The following is a 26,319-nucleotide window of genomic DNA, read 5'->3' as shown; positions in this document are numbered from 1 at the left end:
AAAAAAAAAAGAAAAAAAAAGAAAAAAAAATGCACACATGCTCCTCACTACACTGATGGGAGTGATAGGTCTGCAAGTGAAAACCTCGTTTATATACGATGTTCCTATCACAAGTCCCTCCAGGTGGGGCTCCCACAGCTCCCAGGTGAAGATGATTTGCTGGAAGGATTTCATTGAGACTTGAGTGAGGACAACTCCCTGCTCCCCTCAAAGTTTCAATGCATTTAGTGTCCTTTTGCCTTTTAAGTAATTAAACACCTCTTCCACTTCTCCTGAAATGCTTTTCCACCCCGCATCACACCGAGCTCTATTCCCAGGTCTCGGGCCTCGCTTCTGGGAGCGTTGAGATCCAGAGAGGTGCCCTCGCCCTCCTTCCTTCCACGGGGACGGGGTTCAGCCATCTCAGCGTTTCTCCCGTCGGACCCAGGACAGGTGCGACAGTTCCCCGCAGGAGCTCTCTATCTCACTCACTATATCTGCTGGCTGCAGCGCGGCGCTCGCTCTTCTTTCCTCCCACCCTCCCTTCCTCTCTCTGCTGGCCGCGTCTCGGCGCGCCCGTGGGCTTGGCTTGAGGCCGCTGCCCGCGCGGGGCTCGGCGTGAGTCACTCCGCCGGCGGCGCGGAGAGCCGAGCGCGCAGGCACACGGAGGCGGCGGGGGCGGGTGGATGCGGGGCGGCGAGCGGGCGGGGGCGACTGGCAGCGGCTCCCCGCCCGCCCACTCACACATGCTGCCGAGCCGCAGTCAGCTGGAGCGCCGCTTCCTCCCCAGCCGCCGTCGATGACCTCTTCGCCCTCCGGCAGCCGCTGAGGAGCCCCGGCGTCCCCGTGTGGGCAGGGGATGCTCCATCGGCCGCCCGCAGCCCCGCGCAGCCCGCCCGCCGCGCAGCAGCCTCGGCCGCAGGGAGCCGCAGCCCGGGAGGAGCCGCGCCATGAACCCCCAGTGTGCCCGCTGTGGGAAAGTGGTCTATCCCACCGAGAAAGTCAACTGCCTGGACAAGGTGCGGCGGCGGAGGGCGGGCGGGCGGGCGGGCCGGGGGCGAGGCGACGGGGAGCTTGGCGGCAGGTGGCCCGCACCGTACCGGAGGCTGCCGCTCTTCGGCCCCGCCGCCGTTCATCGGCGCAGGGCGGGCGGCGGTCGCCGTATCGCCGCGCTGACGCCGGGCTCGCCCCGCGCCGCGGCCGTAGGGGGCACCCGGCGGGGGAAGAGGACCCTGTGGGGGGGGAGGGGGGAGCCGGCAACAGCGGCCGCCCGGGACGCTTCCCGGGGGCAGAAGTTGCCTGCCAGGTCCGTTCGCTGGGCTGGCGGCGTCTTCCCCGAGTCGAGGCTTCGGCAGCCGCTTACGCAACGGTGCCTCGGCGGTGCTGGGAGCAGCGTACCGGGGTGCGGCAGCAGCGACCTGAGCCCCGGCCCTGCCGTGTCCGCTTCGCAGATAGATAACGCTCCGGGCTGTGGCACTACGCCCAGGCGCCGTCCCTGGGAAGGGAAGGCGGTGGGAGGGAAACGCCGTCTTGTGCACTAAATGTAGTTTCTGTTGCGCGTACCAAAGAGCTGCGCATCGCATCTTGCGTTTCTTCTCTTTTTAACTAGACCAAAATGTCCAACTCCTGCTTCGGTTATCTTTAAAACAGTTCTGGCAAGGTCACCGTGCTGAGGTCTCGGTATTCACTTCAACAGAGAATTTGCATTTCTGAGAGCGTTTCAGAAGCTCCTTCAATTTTGCATGAAAGTGATTCCTTTGATGTAGTTTACAGAAATCTATGATGCGTGGCCAAAAATATTGACGTATAGCTGTGTTTTTACATGTCCTGTGCCCTAAAATAGCTTTCAAAACATTGGCATTGTAAGTAATGCTACTTTACATTTCTTTACAGTATTGGCATAAAGGATGTTTCCACTGTGAAGTTTGTAAAATGGCTCTGAACATGAATAACTACAAAGGATATGAAAAGAAACCTTATTGCAATGCGTAAGTATTGTAAATGTCAGGTCTTGCAGAAATGCTCATGAAAGGAAAGCCTGGCTTTGGATGTTGTCAAATAGGTGTATAGTGCTGTAAAAACTTAATCTACCATGAAGCAGTGCAGTCCAGAGCAGTTTGTATCTTTTCAGATGGAGTATTCTTGCATTCAGGTGGCAGAAGATGAAGATGTTTGATTATGTTGTGTTTGGGCAATGTTTTAATATCAGATCTCAGGATACAGGTCCTTTCCTCCAAGAAAGTGCTGGGTCTGGTGCTGACTCCTATTACATTCATTATTGACCTGCTAGGTTACAGTTGTCCATTATGCAGCTTTCTGTTAAAGGTTATGGACCTGATTAGCTTTTTGTAATAAGAAAACGAAGTCCTTCTCTGCTGTGTAGTTTACCAGAGGCAATATCCTGGGTCAGATTATGGCAACCTGTTTTTAAAATGGTTATGTTGTTCACATATCTCAGATTACTAAGATAAATATTCACAAAATTCCCTGCTTCTGATGCTTTGTGCTATTTTGTGTTTTGTATTTTCTGTTAGTTTTTGATAAAGAAATTGGATTAATTTCAGCTGTAGAGTATGATTATGTGGTGTTCCATTCCAAGATGTTGTTGTTATTTGGGTTTTGAAGACTGCTTTGATGCTTGGCTTGCATGTACTCAGAAGAGACTTTTGACGACACATACACACATATCAAAGGCACTTACTGCTCTTTGTACCATGCTCCTAAGGTTTATTACGTGCATTTCAGTATGTTTTCATCTTCAGAAACACTTATTTTGTTACAAGGATATTTCTAAAGAATTTTGAACCAAATTTGATTGTAGTATTATTCCTAATGTTAGTCATATATTGCCAGTGTTTTTACCTTTACCTGCTTAAGTATGCTTATATATTTTAAGAGAGAGGAAGTATAAGCTATAGGCACATCGTATTATTATTTTTTTTAAATATTTTTTTTTACAATCCTCTTGAAATGTTTTTTTTTTTTTTTCATGTTGAAGTAGACAGACCATGGCTGGCCTTTGAGGAATAGTTCAACAGGTATATATTCATTTATTCCAGGTTAAACCTGAAGCCAGGCAATGCCTATTTGTCTAAAATGTGAGTTTTGTTGTAAAAAATGCTGTGCTGTTGAAACTTGAAACACCTGTTTCAGTGTGCACAGCTGTACTTAAGTTGCTTTAGGAGCATGTGCAGTTGCACACATTCTAGCTTTCCTTGAAGTGCTCTGCAGTGCAGGGGAAGTGACATCAGACCTCCTGTGATGATGTGTGGCCAGTTGGCTGTCTAGCATGCTGTAGGGAAGGCTTCTAAGAAAGAAGACTTGTGCTTCAACAAGTGGCATGCTGGAAGTTGAGCCTGACCTAAAGCTTACTGACCCTAGAGGGGGTCTGGTTTTGGCAGTGTTTGACTTAAAGCTTAAGTACAGGCTTATATAATTTACAGTGGTTGAAGCTTTGATGACAATTTGGTGCCTTTTACCAAACTTTCTGGAGTTAAATCTTAGTGGTGGTTCTTTAACTGCTTGATCTTTCCTTCTTTTATGGTTGATAACAGTTTTTACAAAGTTCACTTTGTGGTGTGGGTTGGGGTTTCCATGCTGTATTTATTTCATTTTTGTTGCAGGAGAGTTTTTCATTTATGTAGTTATGTTGCATGGTGTCTCTTTCTATTCATAAATGAGGGGGAGTAAGGATGATGGATCTGTTGCATACTGTTCAACTGCTGTTCTTCCTATTAGTTTCTTTAATAAGTTTTATAATGCAAATCCCTACGTTTGCAGTGTTCCTAAAACATGATGTATGAAATAGAAAGAAACAATGTAAAAACCACAAAAAAAAGGGTTTATTAAATAAGGGGAAAAAAATTACATATATATACACAATGTATGCTTTGTATATATAAGGGTGGTTTTTTTTTGAGATACTTTAAAAAGTAATTATAAGAGTCCTATGGAATGACTTATGGAAGACCAATATGCATTTTGTGTTTTCAGTGAAATCTAATATCCTTCAAAGTAGGAATATGTTGTCTGTGCAAAGCTGTGTTTTGAATACACAATTTATTTAAATTACAATATTTTGATACAGTACTCTTCTCAAAGCTTCCTTATTTGCAAGCAGATGCCATTATAGTATTTTCAATTATGATGTGTATTATCCAGGGTTCATTAGTATGAGGCAAATCCATTTTTATGTTAAATACTGCTTGATCAGAAAATCAGTGAAGAAAAGAATGCAAATTTACTCACACAAACACCTACAAGCATTTGACAAAGAACAATTACTCTTAGACTGTTTGTTGAGGCCATCCATCAATGAGAATGTAATTTGTGGACAAAAGTGAAAAAATATGCACTAATTTGAATAGGAGAGCATTGCCCCTAAATTATTTAATGTGTTTGGAAGCTGTGGTTAGCTTTTTATAAGGACCAGTTGGAAAGCATGTATCTTCATTCCTGTGTCTATTTGTTAGTTCAAGAGTTAGATGATATATTGATTGTATTTTGACCTATGAAATGGAAATATCCCATTTCTTTTATTCCCAGGTGCTACAATTAATATTTTCTGAGTAAAAAGCAGAAGTTACTTTGACTGTAAAGCTAATTGTTTTTCCATTAATTAATACAAGTAGAAGATACTGATTTGTGAACATTTCACTTCAGTTTATACTTATGGTGCATAAGGACAAGGGCTTGAAATTAATGGATTGATGAGGACTAGTGAGCCAAGAAGTAATATATTAGGAAATACTTCAAATTTCAGCATTCAGTAGAATGGAACAGAAATACTGATTAAAACTCTGCTTTTTTAACAGCAAGTTTTTTTTTTTTTTTTAATTTTTATTTTTTTTTAACACATTTTCAGCTATTGGGTATATGCATTGCTCGTGTTATGAATACCTTGACAGCAAAAGTAGCTACTGGGTAGCAGAAATAACACAGACCAAGAAGCTGGGTTTCCTACTACTGCAGTTCTGATATTACTTTTGTAAAACTGTAGTTTTATGAAAGATCCCTTAACTTAGTTAAGAGGTAAAACTTTAAGTGTGCTTGCATCTAATATGGCTTTAATGAACTTCATGGAACTCTGTAACAGGAAGACCATTCTTTTAATGTCTCCATTAGACCTTTCAGTTCTCTTATCTAAAAGCTTACACATTTTTCTTCCTGCTATCTTTTCTATTACTTACATAACTTACAAGCTGTTTTAGTCAGAATAGTTTCTAGTTGTTTGTGTGGTGCCTAGAATGCTGGGGCTTTGATCTCAGCTGGGACCTCCAAGCGTTACAGTATTCTCATGGTTATGATATTATGTTTCTCTGTTTACTTGCATTCACATTTCACTTGAAAGGCCTCATAGACAAAAAATTTTGAATGTTTATAGCTGCTTAGCATTTGGGCACTTCCAGGTTTGGCTAATAACTTCAGTTTTGCTACTAACTGTGTACTAGTTCTCAAGCTTGTTAAATGATTGAATCATGTCGGATGATTACATGGTAACTTATTCTTACAAATATTCATATAAATAGTTCATTTTTTTTTTTTTTTTGACAGATTCAGTAGACCAAAACACAAGTCTGTTTTTCTTTAATATGAAATGTAGAAGCTGAAATGCATATTTTTGGAACGTGCTCTCCACGTTAGCTGATGGAAACAGACTCCCTGCATGTTTGAACATATCCAACAGAGATGTAATTTTTAATTTCTGCAAAACCTAATAGCTTCTACAAACCTGATATACTCTCTTGCCAAAGGCAAACAGCCTAACTATTGGAATAAATCCTTCTGAAATAGTTGATATCTAAAATTTTGCTGATTGCCCACACACGGGGTAGCTTCATTCAAGTTTTTATTTATGACTGTTACCATATGGAATGATTACATAACTTTGAAATTTAAATCTACTACCATCGGTCTTAGCATATTGACATGAAGAAAAACTCATCATCACTTTGTTTTTTTTCCAGGTTTAATTTTTTTTTTTTAAACTCGTGCCAGTAGGAAATAGATACAAATACAAATATGTTCAAAATACTGTGATGTTAGAAGAATTGTACTACAGGTTCAATCTACAAATGCACTCAAACCTCATGTTTTGAAGTGTGACAGGGAGGAGATGAAAAATGTCAGCTCTTCTACAGCAGCTTGGAAATGATTAAAAAAAACAAACAAAGAAAACCAAACCAAAACCATGATACAACCTTTTGGGCAGTTGGATAAGTTGGAAGAGAACGCAGGTGTTGGCAATTAGATGGAATCCATTGCCTTTAAAGAGGAACTTCAGAACAGGGGCTTGATTTTAGCTGTGAAACATGCAACAGTTTTCTTTCTACCAGTCAAAAAGCTTTTAAAAGGTGAACAGGTATGTCATGTTACGATTTGTGGCAAAATTAGTTAGCATTATCTTATTTTTCAGCATTGATTTAAGTGGATAATTATTTCTCAATTTAAATATGACAAGAAGAGAAAAGGTTGGGTAAGAAGTAGCAAGAATAATTCTCATGAAATGTGTTGAAGTCACTTCTAAGATATACAGAAAAGAGTACAAAGAGTAAACTTTTTCTTTTAAATTCTTTATCATCAATTGTTACTGAACACCATCTTAAAAGGATAATCCTGATTTTGGCTTTAGGAAGCAGGTTGTTTTATGTTATGATTACCCTTGCTGCCAGTCATGTTTTTTTAAAAAAAAATCTTCTGTTTTTGAGCTTTTCAGCTGTTTCAGATTATTAGTTTGTTAAAAAATAAGCTATTACATAGACCAACTCCAAAAGGTCATTCTTACGAAAAGAAAGAACTCAGAAACTTCCATGTAAACCTTAGGAGGCCAAGATTTGCACTTTATCACTTTATTAATTTTGTGTATTGAAGATTTTTGTCTTAGGATGCAGTATAACATGAACAATGCAAATAACAGAACTATTAGAGAAGCAGCTCAAGTCAGAGCTGAATATGTAGTTTAAGTCTGTTATTTCTGGTTCATCATCCTGTGAAGTACAAACTCCTGTATTTGGAAACATCCATCGTATCTCCTGTCAGTCATATTGTCTTTAAACAGCTCTCTTTCCTCACTGATTGTATTTTCTGTTCATTCTTGTTTATCTACCTTTAGTTATCTCTGAAATTTCCATGTATCTGGTTTGAATTGTAGCACCCAATGGAGCATTACCACAAGTAGCAGAAAAGAATGCCCATTCAGTTCTTGTGTATGTTTTCTCTTAAGACCCAGTACAGTCTTTACCACTTCATTATTATTTTTTTTTAAGTCATATTCAGACTATATTTTTATCTTACTGTGCATAACAGCAGCCTCAGCACTTGTTATCCATTATCTGAGTAATTAATTATCCTTGGGATCTTCTACTTGGTTCTGACTCAACTAAATCTTCATTTTATTTTTTTTTCCCTAGGCTGTTTCCCCAGTTTGTTAAATTCATTTTATATTCTAATTCTGTTCTTTAATGTGCTTACATTTCCATCCTATCTACCTTCTCACTGGAGAGCCTGTAAGTGCACTGCAAACTTAATAAGTGCAATCTTCATTTCCACATCACCAGATGAAAGCACAGAATAGAACTGGGCCCAACGTGCACCTCTGTGCAGCCTTCCTTCCTGATAGTGAGCAGCAATGAGTGAATTAAGTACTTTATCTTCTATGCCTATTCATGAAGTGCTACATCAAGTGTTGAATTCTGCATAGAAAGAAAGTAAATAAAACTGAATGTAATAATTGCGAATATTTGTGGAAATATCGCTAAAAAATGAGGAACAGCTACAGGCACTCCTGTGGAGCAAACACAGGCTTTTGCTTCTGTGGTATCTGACTTGGTTAACTGAGCATTATGTCCAGATTAGTACTGATGATATTGAGTAATGGAAAAGACGATAGGACAAGAAGCCATGTCTCCTTGCTAGGAGAGCTGAAGGAGCTGCTTAGGCAAAATTTATTTGAATTTCAGAGAGGTGTTTGATGTTTGTGTTTATGCTATCTGAACAAGGCACACAAGAACAGTTGGTGAGTTGTTGAATGCTGTGCATGAGACTGATGGTTAGTTGCAAAGGAATCACTGAAGTATAATCACTGCTGACACTCAGGGGTTGGAAGAGTTGGGCAATATTTTGATCCCTGGGACTGTATTTCAGTAATGGGATACAAATAATTTTGTAGGTTCCATTTCAACATGTTTAGCTGGCTGAATCCTGGCTGTGTGTTTGAACAAGACCTGTACACAATGCCTCGTGCTGGTGGTTGGGTAGGGAGGGAGCTCTGTGTGCTCCCTTGGTTCAGATTGTTGCAGGCTTTGGAAAGCATAGTGGAGTGCTACAAGCTTAGCTGCAACCAGCCTGCTTCCCTGCTGGTGCAAATGGAGTAGAAAAACTGCCCGGAGGGAGATGAGCTACGTTTTTTCTGTTAGAGTGGGTGAATTCATAGACTGTGACTGTAGCTCCTAGTACCTGATGTGAGCATAGGGCCTGTGTTTGGAATTCTGCCAGTTGATGTAATTACTTCAAAGAGATGGTTACAGTTCAGTGTTACCTAGGACATTGCTAGGGCAAAAAAAAAAAAAAAAAAAAAAGAAAATGTGCGAGTGAGTATTATACATTTTATTTTTGTGTAAGACTACAATAAGCATGATATTCAAAGACATTTATATGTCATGCTTGTAGAAATCCTTGTTCTGTGAAATCCTGATCTACTGCTAGTTTATGTCTTGGCTCATGTAAATACGTTATTTTAATTTATATGATCGCTGCTCACGACAGACTGCATTTAGAATAACCAATTTTTCCTAGTAAGATTATAGGCATCTGTTTAGTACCAATAGTCACAGGATAAAGAATGAGTATTTTTGGGATTCTGTAGCTAGACCTTTTCATTAATTGTTTGTTTTCACTTGCTGGTATTTTAACCACTCTTCATTCTCAATGTAACTTTAAAAAATAGATATAACTACTTGAGATACCTATCTAAATATCAATGAAGATTGTTTCAGTTGTATTTAGTAAAATATTCAGGCAATATAACAAGGATGATAGATGAAATTTTGTGATTCCAAATAATTCATTTGTTTGAATTGCACAGCTTGAGCTTTAAAAGGGGTAATAACTGGTTGTAGCAAGCCTGTGAAGTCTTGATGGTATATTTTGTTAACAGTTTTGTGATTTAACTGTTTGGGGATCTTAAACTCTCTTAGCCATATAATTTCCTGTTGTATTTGCTAAAGAACTTAAATCTACTTTTGTTTTTCTGAATTTGAAATTGTGTTGTTCTGTTAATATTGTTGATGGTCATAAGTAAAGATGCTGCTGTGACAGATTATTTCTTTTGTAAAGCTTGAAGAAAAATGTGTATGTTCCAACCTTTCATGTCATGTTGAATTTTCAGAGTAGGTGATGATGATGCAGAATGACAACATTATGCCAACCAGCTCAGTGTCAGTGAACAGTTTTGATGTTTACATACAGTATCACTGAAGGCTTGCCATAGTTATCTGGATAACTTAACGATCATGACTGAGAGTCAGTTCATTTTACTTGTATAATTTAAATGTGGAGTGCTTACAGAAGTTTTGCCAAATTTAGATATTGTAGAAGTTGCACAGAGTTGAGTTGTGTCATGTTAGATTCCTTAAAAAGGAGGAGAAGTGGCTGAAATACTTGTTGATTAACTGGTCTGTCCACATAGAAATGAAATCAGCTGGCTCATTCTGCACGTAATCGTATGATCTTTCAAAACAGCTTATTGAAAAGCCACTAAAACACAGGTAATTCTCTTTCTTCATTCACAAATTAGAACATTTCTCCTCCCTTGCTGTTAAAATTGATAATGTATCAGAATCAACCATGCTGTTTTCTTTTGCTTTGTTGTTATGGAGCCTGAAGAGAATGGGGTTGTTTGTACCAGGAGGTAGAGTCTGAATGATAAGCAGTGCAGAATGTTTCATCTCTTGTATTTCCTCCTCCACCTGTCTCTTCCTTCTCTACTCCCCCATATACTTTTGTTCTCAGTTGCAGTAGAACTGTATGACTGTAGTTGATCCCGTAATATCTTAAGGGAGGAGGACATAAAAATATGCCATCAATGTCACAGTTGGGAGAGAACTAGAGCAGCTTATTTTTAGAGATGAAAAAGTAATCATAATTTGGCCAGTAACTATTTAAGCATATATTACGAAAGCTTTTCTGGGGGATGCATAGACACTTTCCAAAGAGTATTATAAAATGTAAGACTATGTAGAAGCTGTGTAACTTTCCTTCTAAGATCTTGCCTCACAGTTTCCAAAGAACCACGTTGCATTCTTTTTCCTTAGGAGTGCAACTGTTTGGAGGTAGTCCATCATGTTCTGCCTCTTGAAATGGCAGGGTGTTTCTCACAGGTGTTTTGGTGTAATGCCAAGTTTGCATATTTAAAAATAAATTTGTACTGCATTTTAATTGAGTTATATTATACCTCAGGTTTTTTTTTTTTTTTTTGAACTTGGCAAACTAAATGATAATAGCTGTTTTCATTTTGTTTTGTTCCAGTTTTACTCAGGAAGAATTCAATACTTCTAATACAATTCCTTACAGTATGAGAGTACTGTAAATACAAATATTTAGGGAAATGATCAAAACAACAAGATCCTGCTTTTAGATTAATAAAAATGAAATAACTATGCTTTGTAGAGGGGAGAATTGTTAAAATGAGATAATTTGCCTCAGCTTGAGGAAAAAAAAAAAGAAAAAACCCAACCCACAACAAACAGCACTGATGTTGCTTTTTAAAAATAAAATACATAAACTATTCCTGCAGAACAGTGTCAAGAGCCATGTGTTCAATACAGCAAATAGGGTGTTCATGTGCTGTATGACAATGTTTACGTGCATGTGTGAACGCAAGAGTGGATTTGTCAGGGCATAGAGAAAGAAAAGGGATCAACAAGTGAATTTCTAGCAGCAAGGGTGCTTAACTAGTGGCTGGCCAGGAGACCATTACAACAGCATTGTGCTTTCCATGTTGATGTGGTCTTGGCTGCAGTGTGCTTGTTAAAGAACCTGCCTTAAAGGAATTGCCTGATCGTGTGTTTGATAAATGGTACTATGTGAGGGAAAAGGGAAGGAATGCCTGTTGGAAGAAGGTTTGTGCAAAATCTGTTGTTGAATAGCCTATTGTGTTGGTGTGTTTGTTGTAAATTTTGCCGTAACATTAAAATTTACAAACCTTTTTTTATTTTGCAATTCTTGATGTGATTTTTGTCAGGCTACCAGAAAGCAGATGAAGTTTGTTACAACAGTTATTAGCATAACTCTGTAGCATTATCACAAAATTGTCAGGAGTAATGGTGAAAGGGGAAATCAGACTGGAGGAAAAACTAAAATATATTTAGAATAAAATATTTCATTCCCTGAAATATCCGAAGGGGATTGGCAGACCTAGTGAACAAGGCTGAAAATATTAAAGTAAACTTAACAGTGGTGACATGACTACTTGCACAAAAAGAAAAGGATATGTGTGCATGTAAGGAAATCAACAATACAGAGATGGAGAAGATAATTAATTTATAAAAAGCTGTTTGAGATTTTCACTTTAGCAATAGCAAACTTGGTCTCTGAAGTGGTCACGTTTTCTGTTCTGATTAGGAGTGGGGTACTCTCATGCTGGCTAGATAGCTGTTTGGATCATGACATGAACTTTGGGTTTATTTTGATCTCAAGAACCGTGGGTAACCCAGGGAGATGAAACACAGCCATTCTTGGGCAACTCATTATTTAAACAACCAAATGGCTTATATTATTGTTGTGTTAGAAATGTTGAAAATACAGATTAGCAAGGATGGAAGAAGATTGGAGAAGAAGGAAGAGAAAGGAGCTTAGATCCGGCTGAGTTAATGGCCAGCCTGCTGCACTTCATGCTTGTCCACGTAGCCAGGTTTTGGTTCTTGTAGGGTGATGCAGGATATCTCAGTCTGAGTTCTGTTAATTATGGCATTAGCTTAACAATAGTAAATGCGTATTCAGAATAGAATGTGAGATGCAATTATTACATGAAATATGATTTAGTTTATTGGCACTGCAGGTACTGAAGATTTAGTCCTGCTTTGAGGAACTTAAGATGTTTTAAAAGTGTTATGAAGTTAGAAATTCATAAGGAAAGTTGTGACAATTGGGTAAAATAGAGTTTCTCGCTGAATTTGATGCCCACTGAGAAGTGTTTTTGAACACTGAAATATTAAGCTGCTAAATAATGTTGCAGTGAAGATGAAAAGCTTGAGGAGAAACCAAGAAATGTGGTGAGAATTGTGAAAATGGTTTGTATCATCTGTGATCGTTTTTTCTGGCAGTTTAATACAGGCGGGAATATATTGGAAATCTTTTTTTTTCAGTGAGATAAAAATGGATATTCTTCTGTGTAGTAATAACTTAGATTTTGCATTTATCGATTATGAACAGCTCAGCATAGCCACATAATTATTTTGAAGTATATATTTAAGTGTGGCATATCTGGTTTTATTGACTCCTACGCTTCTCCAGTACCAATGACTGTTTTTGGAAAACTTAGCAATTATTTATAAATACGGATTTCTGTGCTTGTCACTGCAGGAAGTTTGGAAGGAGATCCTGAAGTCTGAATGGAAGCTGGTCAAGTTTTACGTGTAGTAAATCTTGTGCTGAAGATTTCTTTCAGGGTGACTTTTGCCTTTGTGAAAGATGAGCTCAAAGGAATAACGCACATTCCTTGCACTGATTAAATGCTTAACTTTCGTGATCAAGCTACTGCTGTTTCAAGCCTCATTTGAGTCAGCAGCAGGAATCTCTTACTGCTCAAAAGGCAATGACAGATTATATGTCTCCTATGCAGAATAACGCTGTACGTGGAGTATATTAACAAAAGGAAAATTTAAGCTTGTCAAACTGGGTTTGGACGCAAAGGACTATAACATGTTTTTAAAAGTTGAAGGAAATAGGGTAATAATGATTGTTTTTTCTCTAATTACTTATTCCACCCTGAGGGGAATGGTAGCTCCTTCTTTTTCATGGCATGCTCCATTCTATCCTTTCTGTCGTGCTGTAGACACGGACTCTTTTTTAGATTAGCAGATTGGCCTCTTTCTGCCGTTTTTCATTGTATGTTTTCAAAGTCACACCTGGTTGTTCAGCTTCTCACTCCAATGGGTTTCTCTTCTCTGTTGCATATTTCAAGTGTGACTAATTCAACGCATGATGTGCCATGACCACTGCCCATGATGTGAGACAGATGTCTCCCTTGTATTTTCCATCTGCATTGTTTGTATACATCCTGGATCTCAGCTGTAAATATCTCAGTCTTTTGATGTGTGTGTGTGTGTTTTCAAAATATTTATTACAATAAGGCACTACTTCACAGCCGGTATAAGTGATATTAGTAGAAGCAGCTAATAGTAGCTAACGTCTCATGCTGTATTAAACACTTCTGGTTTTACAGTAGTGGTAGATTCCATGGTCAAAGTATTTAGCTTTGCTAGTTGGACTTATTTTGCTTAGATGTATTTTACCATTTTTAAGTTAAAACATTAAAATATTGTGTGTTAGTTATGTTAATTTTGTTATATATGTACATTTAGTACGTATGTATGTTACATTTACTGCTATGATGTCAGTTGACAAACCACAGAGTCGTAGAATGGTTTGGGTTGGAAAGAATCTTAAAGATCATCTAGTCCACACCCCCTGATATGGGTAGGGACACATTTTGCTAGACTAGGTTGTTTGAAGACCTATCCAACCTGTTTTTCAACATCTGCACCTTCTCTGGCCAACATCTCCCATTGTCTCACCACCCTTGTCACAGAAATTTTCTTCCTTATATCCAATTAAATTTTCTGTTTAAAACTGTTGTTCCTTGTCCTGTGACTCTAGGCACTGTTAAACAGTCTGTAAACATGGAAGGAGAGAAAATATGCTATTTTCAGGACAATGGAGTCCTAATACAGCTGGAATTCTGTAATCTGAATTCTGTCTCTGGATTGTAACCATTTTGATAAGCGTTTTTTAAAGAAAAGGCCCATGAGTATGAGAAACTCCTCTGTATCTGAAGGTATAGGAGGAAATTTGTGGTACTATTGCCCTTGTGGAGCACTTTGATGCAGGCTTTATACCTGTATGCTTGTCCAATTTTAACTTAATTTCCTTATTAGGCATACTTTTTTAGTTTTATTAGGGCTTTATTAATAATTGTGTTTCTTTTTTTGTATGCATTTCAATTAAGATCAGCTCCCCATTACTTCAATACATCAAGTAACATGTTGGAAGGAGAATCTAGAAGCATGTTGAATATTATCCTTGGAAGCAAAGTCATAAGCTAGAACATAGTTGACTCCAAACAATCCCAAGGCTGTTAAAATGTTCACAAGGACAGTATCTCAGTATATTCAAATCTACCTTCTTCCAAACATGTGGAATTAATTTATTTGGCTTGGATTCCTTACCCGCGCTGGGTTTTGCTCACTGTAGGATAATTTTGGAAGGTTTTGTTTCGAGGTCTAAAACTAATAGTGGATAGTGATAGCTGGAGTTTTTGGTCTTGATATTATGCAAATAAATTTAGATTTGTAAATCAGAAGATTTCCTTTGGAGCTTGATGTCTTCTGTAATTATGTATAATTAGTACACGTTTATATAAAATACTATAAAATATACTATCAGTATCTTTAAACTTAAAGTAATTAAAAAATTGTGAAAAAACATGCTTCACATCCTGTGAATGATGGATCTGTATTTTTGTATTTAAATCTTATTTGAAGGAAACTTTTTGGAGAAGGGAAGCTCTCATTTGCATAGCTACCTTTTCTTACTGGAAATACAAAGTAATGTCAATTTGTATTATGTTGCCAGGAGCAACTGTCTCACGTTTACAATAAAGAAGAGAGACACTAAGGTTGGGAGATTTTAAATTTGACTCATTGGTGTTTTCTTGTTTTTCACAGTGAATTGAACTACTATGGTTTTGTGCTTTTTTGTGTTGCAACATAACAGAGCTATTTGCTTTGTAACTGTGAGCAAATTGAAGTTGTTAAAAATGGTTCCTTTGCTTTTTCTGTGTATGCAGGCCTACTTTCACCTGATCCAGATGCTTTTTGATTCTAGACTTGTAAGAACTTGTGCATGCCAAACAAAGTATTGTTTTTTCATCCTTTGTTTATTATAGTGAAAAGATATACTGAGATGTGAGATACATTATTACTTGAAAAATGTTAATTCTGGAAAGAATTATGTAGGCCATTTCAGTGCATGCATTCCTTGCAGTCTTTTGCAGATTTGTTCCGTTTCATTGTTAGTTGTAAGAAAGCCGATATTAATTTTCAGAAGTATTTTCAGAATAATTAAGACTTCAGAATAAGTAATTTCAGAAGTCTTATTTTTCTGAAGTAAAATAAGAGAAAAAACAGTAACTTGGTACCTTCTTTAAAGAAATAACGAATCACAGAAAGCATTCAAGGCATAATTTCAGTATCTTCTATAAAACAAGTATACTAAAAAAAGCCATTTGTTTTGGTTGTAGTAAATAAAAGAGAGATGGGCAAGAGCTGGGAAAGCATTGGCATTCAGACTTCTATAAATAATCAGGCAGCCATCAGTTTTATCAAGGAAGTGATGGGGTTATTTTTGAATAGGGACAGCACAATCACACCTTTAGAATGTGGAAGGCACTGTACATGAAACCAGTGGGTACTGTTAGAAATAGACATCTGAGCTGGAAAGATTTTCCATATGCCACTATCTTTATGAAGCATGTACTAAGTAGACCTTCATAAACAATTATGTTGATGCATGGGAATTCATCCCAGCTGTTTTGAACTTGCAATTAAGGTGGGCAAAAAGTAAAAAATACTTTTACTGTTCCTGTAAAACAAAACAAAAAACAGGAGGGAAAAGAGCTTGCAAAGTTAGAAAAGCATTTGCATTATCATTTTAAAAGTAAAGTACCTGAAGAACACACTCATCAATTACTTCATTTGTTTGGTTAATGCCTTGTCTTTGTGGGACATCTTACCCAGAGAGCTTAGTTACATAGAGCTGATGGGAAAAACATTATAAAATAATAAATGTCTGTGGTGAAGGGCTGGAATTCTTCATGTCCTAGTGCAAGGAGTGTCCAGTGAAGGAGAGGACAATTGATTGAAACACCCTTGTCCTAAATGTAGAGTATTAAAGGAAGTTTGGCAGGATTAAATACTGAAAAATACCTTGTGACTGTGATATGGTGCTAGTTTTTCTGGACAGGGTTTTGAAGAGGATAGTTGAAGGTGCTTTTCAGATAGTTGACTATTAGAACTGTTGCTTCTCTCTTCAGCATTTCCCATCACAGGTAAGTGATAGTGTCTCTGAAAAGTAATTGAAATAGGTCTCTACTTACTCCATGTTCTGTTTTCTCAGTGCAAGATGTTAAGAAATACTGCTTGTTGTACTTTGAGTGCTCAATTTGGCATCCTTGTCCCAGAGGGAAAGACATTCTCAATGGAATATCTTGTTATGGTTTGATTTCTTTCTTACTGCAAGCAGAAAAGCTTTTATTGACATTACAAATAGAAGTATACAGTAGGATAGTGGAGAATACAGTTTTATTTTAACTGATATAAATTATTAAGACTAGCAGCCATGTCTGTAAGACAAGAAATATGTAAAGCATTGGTGAGAGAAGCACTTACTACACAGTAGCAATGGCAGAGAGTAAGAGCATATTAAAGCACGCCCTGGTAGAAACTGGAATGAGGAGAGGCAAAAATGTGACATTCCAGGAAGGCTGGAGTGCAGATGTTGATGCTATTGCATGAGAATTCAGAGTAGAAAGGGCTCTGCACGTATTATATGTTCATTAAATGTTTAAAACATCCAGTCCTGACTTTTAAGGTTTTTTTTATTATTTTTTATTTTTTATTTTTTATTTTTTTTTACCTAATGCTGGCAAGTTTCCCTTTCTGTTCCATCTACATAGGTTGTTAAATGATTTGCCTTGCCATGGTAGCTGAGAGCCTGCCAGGAACACATTAAGCGACATGATTAATGTCTGTCACGTGTTTATTGTCTCATCTTCTTCTCAGCAGGTGTTGTGTATATGCAGTGTAGGTTTGAAGAAAAAGATTGCAAAGATGCATGTGTGTAAAGGAAGAATTTGTCAAACAAGTGGGATGTGTACGTTATATAATCATAGGGGTTGGAAGGGACCTCTGGAGACTACCTAGCCCAGTCCTCTACTAAAGCAGGTTCCCTACAGTGGGTCGCACAGGAAAGTGTCAAGCCCAGTTTTGCATATCTCCAGAGAGGAGACTTTGCAACCTTTCTGGGCAGCCTGCTCCATTGCTCTTGCCACTATCAAAATAAAGAATTTTTTCTTCATGTTTGTATGGAACTTCTTATGTTCCAGCTTGTGCCCATTGCCCCATGTTCCATTGCTGGGTGCAGTTGGAGCAAAAAAAAGGATCAGTGGCAGCCCTAAGTTCCTAGAAACCAGGCTGAGTAAGGAACAAATTTCTTCAAGGAAAGTTCTATCTCCATTTCAGATGATTTCTATTCTTGTAGAGGCTTTTCACTGAGTGCAGAGCAGTGTACTGGGAAATGGGTCTTCCTCCATTAACTTTGTGTTGCCTGTTAAAATACCTAGTCACATTCAGAATGAGGGCAGGTAACTTGAACTTTGTCTGAAACTCTGTAAGAAGTCAGCACTGACTGAAAGAAAGTTTTCACATGCTTTTCACTTCTTTTGCTTAGGGGTTATTCTATTATATTCTGTCTGAACTTGTTTCCTTACGTTACCTGGTACTGCCTAGCAAACATTTGAGTGTTGGAATGATAGGGACATGCAGCATATGAAATCCTGTCAGTTATTAGAAAAGTCTTCTGAATTAGAAAATTCACTCTTCTTGAGTGAATTTGTGACTAGAAAAAATGCTTTCATGTTCTAAACGCAGCAAATAAATTATTGTATTACTATTTTCTTTCGTACCCTATTTATCAGTGTGAAATTTCTTGAAAGCTTTCATAATAATACATTATTGAAAGTAGTCTAGATTTCTGTATAGTTTGGATGGCATTAAGTATAAGAATGAAATGGACATGGTAAATAATGAAACTTGTTTGAAGAAATTTCGGGGTTTTTCTGAAAAATATAATGAGATTGATAGATCTTTGCACGATTTGGTGTATGGGAGAAGTGCCTCCAACTGGTACACACAGGTTTGCCTTTTCTATGTAAGCTATTTCAAAAACCATAAACAGATATTTTTCTTTTAGTATGAGCAAGTTTATTTTTCCTTGACTATTAAATATGATGTTGTATGTGATTATTGTTACCTTGGAATTTTAATCTCAGTTACAGAAGGTCTTGGTTACAGTTGCTTAGTAACATGTTACGGAAACAGATCTGTTGATTTATGATAGTATATCTACAATATCCTTATAACTAGATACGTTGTAAGGAAAGCAAGTACACAGCGTGGGTGTGGATTTCAGCTGAATGTTTCTAATAACCTCTATCTTCACAACGTATCTTACAATAAGTGTCTTTGTACTGGTTGATCTGTTATGTAGCTTACATAACATGTGATTTACATTGTTGTACATTGTTCTGTTTTAGTTTTAGATAATCTTGACTTGCTGCCTTTTAAACAATGCAGTTTCTAGGTGAATCTGAAAACCGATTGTGTAGCCATTTACTTTCATGGGACTGCAATTCCAGTGCAGAACTTGCGTTTGTAACAGGAACGAGCTGTAGGATAGAGAGGAGATCATGGTTCATTTTTATGTAGTGTTAGACTTCAGTTCCCAGGAGAGGAGTATGTTAGAGATTAAGTGTCATGAAGTTTGATTTAAGTAAGTAAATAAATATTTTTGACAGCTAAGGGAAGTATTTAGAGATGTGCTGACTGTTGCATATGTTTAAGTATTTGTAATTAATGAATTTTAAGGTTTCTTGGAAAGTTTGAGGTCTTTCATTTCTTTACAAGCAGGACTCAAGATTTCTGTTTACGTCCTCTGCAGTATATTTCAGAAGAATTCAGAAATGGAGAAATTTGCAACATTAGCATGCTTTTTCTGTAACTTATCTGTGAAATCAAAACTTAAGCAAGCACCTCTGAGACAGATGGAGTGTTATTCAAAATCTTGGAGCCTTAAACACAGACCAGACTTCAGGAAAAAAAAATGCAAATAAATTTTAGCAAATTCATTAAAAAGTAAAACAAAACCAAACATCCTCTATGAGGCCTGAATTCATCCTGCTGTTCCATATATATTATAAAGTACAGGTATGTTGTGTTCTTTAGTTTAGAACATGTAAGTAAATCTTAGGCCAGGTATGTGGGTGCTTTGTGCCAGGCCAAAGAAGTTGGTGTTATACGATGTAACAATTATAGTTTGGCCTCTCTGGCTAGTATACATGTTACAGTTTCACTGTGAAATAATGCCATTCTGGATCCTATCAAGGTCGAAAAATTTATTGTGGATTTTTAGAATTTTTCCTGTATATACTGTGAAAATTCAGAGAGAATAATGGGTATTTTTAACGTGGCATTCACACAGCTCTGTTGGCTTTCTGCTTTAAGATGCTTGTACGCTATTATGGTTGTTCTGATACTGTCACATCCCTTTATTGGAAAGCTGTGGGTGGCATTTATCTCATCTACCTCCGACGCATCCCGTGTACGTGAGTTGAAATAATTGTTCTGGTTGTCCGTCTTTGTAGTCAGTGAAGAAATAAACGTGTTGAGTCAGATGAACTGGAATCTTACTTTATGATAGAGCAAACAGACTTTATTCATTGTTAGTTATGTTGACTCCAGCTCCATGGGCTAGCCCTGAGAGTTACTTCTCATGAAATGGGACTCGTCCTGTGTGTGGGAGCTGACTTACGGTGGTTATCTGTGGGCAGCTGTCCGAAACAATGGCCTCAGTTTTTTGGAACCCCTACTGACTCCTCGTATTCTCACGCTTAGTACTTTATAGGTACTTAAGCAAATTTGTGGGATAGGAAAAATTTCAATACCTCCATTTTATTTTTTCATTTTTGTGTTCTGTTACTTCACAGTGCACGAACCTCTGGGAGATTGTATCCCTGCACTGTTGTCATCTTCAGATTCTTGTTATTCATATTATTAATGTAAAAAAAAAAAAAAGTTAACATCTTGGATTTCAAAGTATTTATGTCTCCATTTAACACAACAAAGGTTTGTTCAATCGTCTATCAACTCTTGTTCTGCATTTGCACTTTAAGTCAATATTTTTTTTACAGTTTCATTTTACTCTTTCAGAATAATGTGATTAGTGCTCGTTCAGCATGTGGAAACCCTTTCTATGATCTTCCATAAAAAATTAATTTTCTAAGTCCAAGTCAGCGATTTATCGCCTCACTCTGAGCTCTCTATTTGTTTCATAATCTCATGTGTGTTTTTCCTTGCTCTTGTTAAATCTTTATTTACATGTAGTAGAAGAAATATACAAATTCTTGGACTAAAGACCTCTGCTTATGATACTGTGAGTGTAGTAAGTCTTAAATTGAAGTAATCCATCCTTGATTTTTTTTTTGATAGGAATTAAAACAATACCAACTACTACTAATGTAACTTTAAATTTAAAAACTCAGAAGACATTTTTCTTACATTGTTGATAATTTTGTAGGCAATTAAAGTATATTTTTGGGATACTCAGCTGGCTAGTCATGAGTTTTTTTGAATTTATTTATTTACCAGGCTCTCTGGAGGTGGTAGTTGGCATGTAGCCATGATTTTTAGTCAACACTGCAACAGAAGTGTATTCCCTTGACCACTTTTCTAACAGTTTGAAGTTGTGGCTCTTGATTTACAATGGCTGGATTCATTTTAGGAAGAAAACAGCATCGTGTTGTGATGCCCTGCCTGCCTACAGAATAGCCAGAATTCTCTCTCTTTTATTTTTTATTTTTATTTTTTTTTTTTTAAACTCAGTTGGTTTTTCAGTCCGCAGCAAAGCATTGCACTGCCTTTTACCACATGGAATCATTCAACTGGTGGTGTGACTTCCAATAGAGCCCATCCCCACTTTCATTCTGCTTTTTGAAGTGCTCGCTTCCCGGTTGTATTGAAACAATGAGCCTGCTTACTGCTGCTGCCTTTAGACACCAGCCTGAGTCTGCCACGTGACCACCACTTACAACTTTTGAAAAAGCAAGAAACAAACAGCTGCTATCTGTTTGGTGTTCCTACTTTTTGAGTAACAAAAATTGACCATTTTGAGATAGAAAAATTCTTATGCTGTTACTGGGATTTTAGAAGTGCGACTGCAGAGGAAAGTTTTTCTCTGATCCTTTTATATTCCTGCCTATGTCTGTACTACTCACACACAATATGCATTGAATATATTACTAAGAAATATTCTTACTTGCTCAGTGTTTTTTGTTTGGTGACTAATGTCAATGAGCTATCTGGTAATGCATGGATCCAGATTTAAAGGAGCTTAACAGTTGGCCCATGTATGACTGTTACCTGTGAGTGTTACTGTTGTCATTCTTTGAGTAATTTAAAAAGATCTGGAAAACCTTGAAGCTCAAGGGTATAGTGAGCTGAATCCTGTCACAGTGAGAGAACCCATAGAAGTACTTTGTTTGAAAGAGGATAATTCTGTATTGAAATTTTTTTCTTGAGAGTTAAATGCTCAAGTTCAACATTTAGACTTGGATATTTTAATTCATGGAAAAAAAAATCCATTTAATTTCTTTTTGAGCAAACCTTTCCCTACTCATTTACTTGCTAAACTAAATTTTCCACGAGATATGCATTTAATATTTAATTTCTGGCCTAGTTATAAATGTACCCATAATCTTGTAAGTATTATTCTGACATTATCTGTGAAGTGAAATGGAAATTATGAATGCAATTCTTGTTCTGCCTTTATAATATCTTATGCAAGAAATATACTTCAGCCTATACATAAATTAGGATTTTCTTTGTTCATGGAATAGTTCCTATATAATTAAAATTGATTATTTTTAATCACTAAAGTTAATTTACTTGAAATATTGATTAGATCTTTGTCCAGCGGAGATGGAAAAAAAAATTATATATATAAAATGTTATTTTGTTTACAAAACATGTGGAAAAATAGTGAATTTAGTCAGATACCAAATGTCACAGTAGTCTGTGTATAAAATATTATCATTGTGTCAGTTAATACCTAAACAATATGTAAAAGCTGAAGACCTTCTTTCTAACCATTAAACACTCAATACTGGTAAGACACTATTTATCTGAAAGTATACACCATCCGTATCCAACACACTAGTTTTGTGTTTTTGTTGCCCTCTTTTTGTGTTTTAATAATAATTTTTTAAAAGTTACTTATGTTCATTAATTATATGTTTTATCTGTGGCCCAAGACAAATCCTCTTCACTCAGTGTGATTTAGGCAAGCCATAAAATTTGGACCCCCATGGTATATACTGTTCTTTATGTTCAGGTGTTCCTCTAGGTAATGGTGAAAGGGAACAAGTCCCTTAGGGGTGCTGAGTCCTTTTATAGTACACTGCTAATGCTCTGAACTGCAGTGAGAGAGAAAACAAGATATGGAAGCTCCTTAACTTGCAAGGTGATGAGTATGCAGGATCAGAGAAGTACTGTGGAAATATTAGGGAAAAAAAATAAGCTGTAGGCTTGCTCTTGGTTTAGTTGTTCCATAGGAGCAACCTAAGTAAGGCACAAACATATGTAGTAAGAGGCGCATGAGGAAGTGATGCACTTAGCATCATGTCTGAGACTATTTTAGCTTACCAGCATGAGTGACTTTGTATGCATCCTCTGCAGCTCTATAGTGGAAAGCTTTGAGCAGCAAAAACTTGTAAGGATACATGGTAATAGTATGTAGAGACAGACAAGTTTCACTTTTCCTACATTAAGTGAAAATCAGTATTTATGATGAAACACTAAATGCTACATCAGTATAAGTATTTTCACTGTTCTCTTTGTCTTTTCTCATAGAAAATATAGCTAGCGTTTTCATTAGTCTTCATATATGCACATGATTCTATTTGTTCTTGAGCGTGTTTTGAATTTAGTGTGGTGTAAAGTAAATAAAGGTTATGTTATTGAATATATTTACAAACTTGAAGAAATTTAAATGTAACTTTTCAGTTACTAGGTACCAGTATCTTCTATTTAAAATGTTCATGGAAAAATGATTGGAACATTATGAGGCCAGTGTGAGTGTCAGCAAGGATGGGGCATTCACCACTTTTCTGATCAACCTGTTCCAGTGCCTCACTGCCCTCATTGTAAAATAACCTTTCTCCCTATATCCAATCTAAATCTCCCCTGGTTTAGTTTGAAACCATTTCTCCTTGTCCTGTCACAGCAGACCTTGCAATAGAGTCTGCCCCCTTCTTTCTTACAGTCCCCCTGTAGATATTAAAAGGCTGCTCTCAGTTCTCCCCGGAGCCTTCTCTTTTCCAGCCTGAACAGCTCCAGCTCTATCAGCCTGTCCTCATAGGGGAGGTGTTCCATCCTTGGGACCATTTTTGTGGTCCTCCTTTGGACATGATCCAGCAAGTCTATGTCTCTCCTGTTCTTGAGGACTCCGTATCTTGATGTAGAACTCCAGATGAACTCAGCTCAAAGTAGAGGGCCAGGATCACCTCCCTCACCCTGCTGGCCATATGTCTTTTGCTGCAGCCCAGGATACAGTTGGCTGTCTGGGTTGTGGGAACACATTGCTGGCTCATTTCCAGCTTCCCATTCACTAGTACCCCCAGCTCCTTTTTTGCAGGGCTGTGCTCCTTACATCCCCCAGTTTGTACTGACAGAGAGGGTTGCGGAGACCCAGGTGCAAGACCTTGCACTTGGATTTGTTGAACTTCATGAGGTTCCCCTGCGCTCACTGCTCATTCTGTCTAGGTCTCTCTGGATGGCATCCTGTTCCTTGGGCATGTTGACTGCACTACACAGCTTCTTGTTTAATACTGGAAGAAAAGTTAAAAACTCCCCAACAAAGGTACAGGGAATGTCAGATAAATCTGAGAGAAGCAGCCTAAAATGCTGTAAGGGTTAAATGTTCCAGCAGCAGTCTTTGATGAAGATTACAACTTAGTGACTTAATTAATTGAGTAATTAGGAATCAAATTGTCTGGAAAAATTAAAATGTCAATGCTGAAACTTCTAAGTCTAGATGTGTCTAGATAATAGTATTCTACAAAGTATGCTTAGTTTCCAGAATTTGAGAAAGGAACAGAGAAACTCTTCTTTAGTTCTTTAAAGAATATAAATGAAAACGTAGCGAGTTGTATTATCTTCATTGTGCCATTCATCCTGTAATCCAGTAATGTGTTTTGTCCATTTTGATTATGTTGTGTACTTATTGATCAGCAAAGCATGAAAGATTAGTCTTAGATTTAATGAGTAAGTTTTTTTTTTGTCACATAAGCATATTTTGGATTCATTGTATCTCTCACACAAATGTATTAAGTGTTATTGTGTAATGCGTACGTTAAATGTCTTTCCTTCTTTATTCTCTTTTGCTTAATACACAAAACAAATGCACAGAAACTATGTGATGATCTTCATGCAATGATATGTCTCATGTCTTGCTGACTGAGTGCCAAAGTCAAGTGAATGTTGTTTATCATCAAGATGCTCTCAGCAAGTCATTACTAAATCCAATAAACTGCAGCTTCTGTCATGAAAACCATCTTATCTTCATTATTCTCTTTGAATTTTCTTCTTAGGTGTATTTTAACATGTTGCTTCCCGTTCTGTTAGATAAGCGTTTCTTCCAATTTTAGTGATGAAGTGATGTTGTTAAGTCTTCTTCATGTAGTTGATCTGCTATGAGTTGATTGTTTACTTAGTCATAGGGCAAGATAGGAAAAAAAAGAAAAAAAAATACAAGGCCTTAATTTCTGGCTTCAGCTCTGCTCTTTTACTGTAGATCTGGACACAAGACTCTGGCATTAGGTATTTTACCTGGTCTTTTATTTGTATATTAAAAAAACTAAGTGCAGTGGTTCTTTCTGTTCTGGTGCTAAAAAGAAATGTAGAAATCACTGTAGAAGTTGCTGGACACTGGACTCTGAACAGTAGCTGATTCAAGGCCAGGTTGGATGGGGCCCTAGACAACTTGAACTGGTGAGTGGCAGCTCTGCCCATGACAGGAGGGTGGAACTAAATGAGATTTAAGATTCTGTGTTTCTATGAAAGTGCTAGCTCTATGAATGTTTACCATGCAGACAAGAGGCTGAGCTGTGGGAAATCCTGAGGTGTGCATGCTGATCATCTCACTTGTTCCTGAGCCCAGTTGTTAATGTCTGGCCACCTTGGACTTGGACATTCTCATCTCACCTACTCGGATGCAAGGATAAAACATGGTATCTGAGCAACTGGTTACAATCTGAACCAGGTTCATTTTCCTGAAGGAGTAATGTATTTGTATAGAATTCAGTGAGCAGAAAGTGGCATCCCTGCATTCATCCTTCAGTCTCTTCCAAAATTCAGTCTTGGGGTCTACCAGGACTACAAGTAGCTGGTATTCGTGCTTTTTAGTGAAACAATAATACCTCTAGAGTGGGTTTCAAACCAGACACAGGATCTGAGAGATGGCTCTTACAGCATGTACATCTAGATATCCAGTTACACAGTTACTCTTGGGATGTGAGAAAAGAACTCTGAGGGGACCTAGAAATTGCATGTGATATAGTGACTGTAGTCTCAGCTAATGGTACCACAGCTCATGTGCTGCAGCAAGACTATGCCCTGCCATCTATCTCTGCATACGTTGCAATTTTTACTTTGCATAGGCTGGCAGTGATTGTGTTGCTTTGCACTGAGGTGTTCATCTGGCACAGATGGCATCGGTACATGGGGCCTTGCTGTGCTGTGGGATTCAGTAGGCCTAGGAGGAAGTGAGATATAGTTACAAAGCAATGGAGAAATGTGCTACTTTAGTAAACTAGTTATGAATTCAGAGATCTCAATGCTGGTTTTGGTTTAAATATTATTTCTCTTGACTTTGCAAACAAAAATTATCCAGTGATTTTTAGTTGCAAAATATTGCTTATTTTCTAGAGGTGGCAATAACAGATAGTTGACACATTAAAAAAAACTTATTTACATTTTTACTTAAAACAAACAAACAAACAAAACAATATTATTTTGCCTGTCCTCCTACACACCTCCAAAAATTATCAGAGCTTTGATCTTCTTGCAACTGAGGTATGTAGGCCCTTGGTGCTCTGCAAATCAGGGCATTGCATCGGCAGTGCGCAGGATACTAAAGAGCTGCTTAGCAACACATGCCAGCTCCAGCCCATTGCAGCTGCCAGAGAATCCAGTTTTGGAAGTGAAATCTTCTATTTAAATATTTTTTTACAGT

General features: G+C 37.7%; 1 protein-coding gene across 1 annotated transcript in view; it reads left to right on the top strand.

Moving 5' to 3' along the window:
* Positions 1–890: 890 nt before the first annotated feature.
* Positions 891–26,319, top strand: part of NEBL (nebulette) — a 241,033-nt gene continuing 215,604 nt past the window's right edge. Inside the window, exons 1-2 of the mRNA XM_042889190.1 lie at positions 891–998; positions 1,873–1,967. Of these exons, the coding sequence (XP_042745124.1) occupies positions 930–998; positions 1,873–1,967 (164 nt within the window). The 5' untranslated portion in view covers positions 891–929. The remainder of the gene's footprint in view (positions 999–1,872; positions 1,968–26,319) is intronic.

The sequence above is a fragment of the Lagopus leucura genome, unplaced genomic scaffold, assembly GCF_019238085.1.
Source record: "Lagopus leucura isolate 7727_CA_CO unplaced genomic scaffold, USGS_WTPT01 Super-Scaffold_100157, whole genome shotgun sequence".
Classification (NCBI taxonomy): domain Eukaryota; kingdom Metazoa; phylum Chordata; class Aves; order Galliformes; family Phasianidae; genus Lagopus; species Lagopus leucura.
The sequence above is the reverse complement of the archived record's forward strand: the minus strand, read 5'-3'. Positions and strand labels throughout refer to the sequence as shown.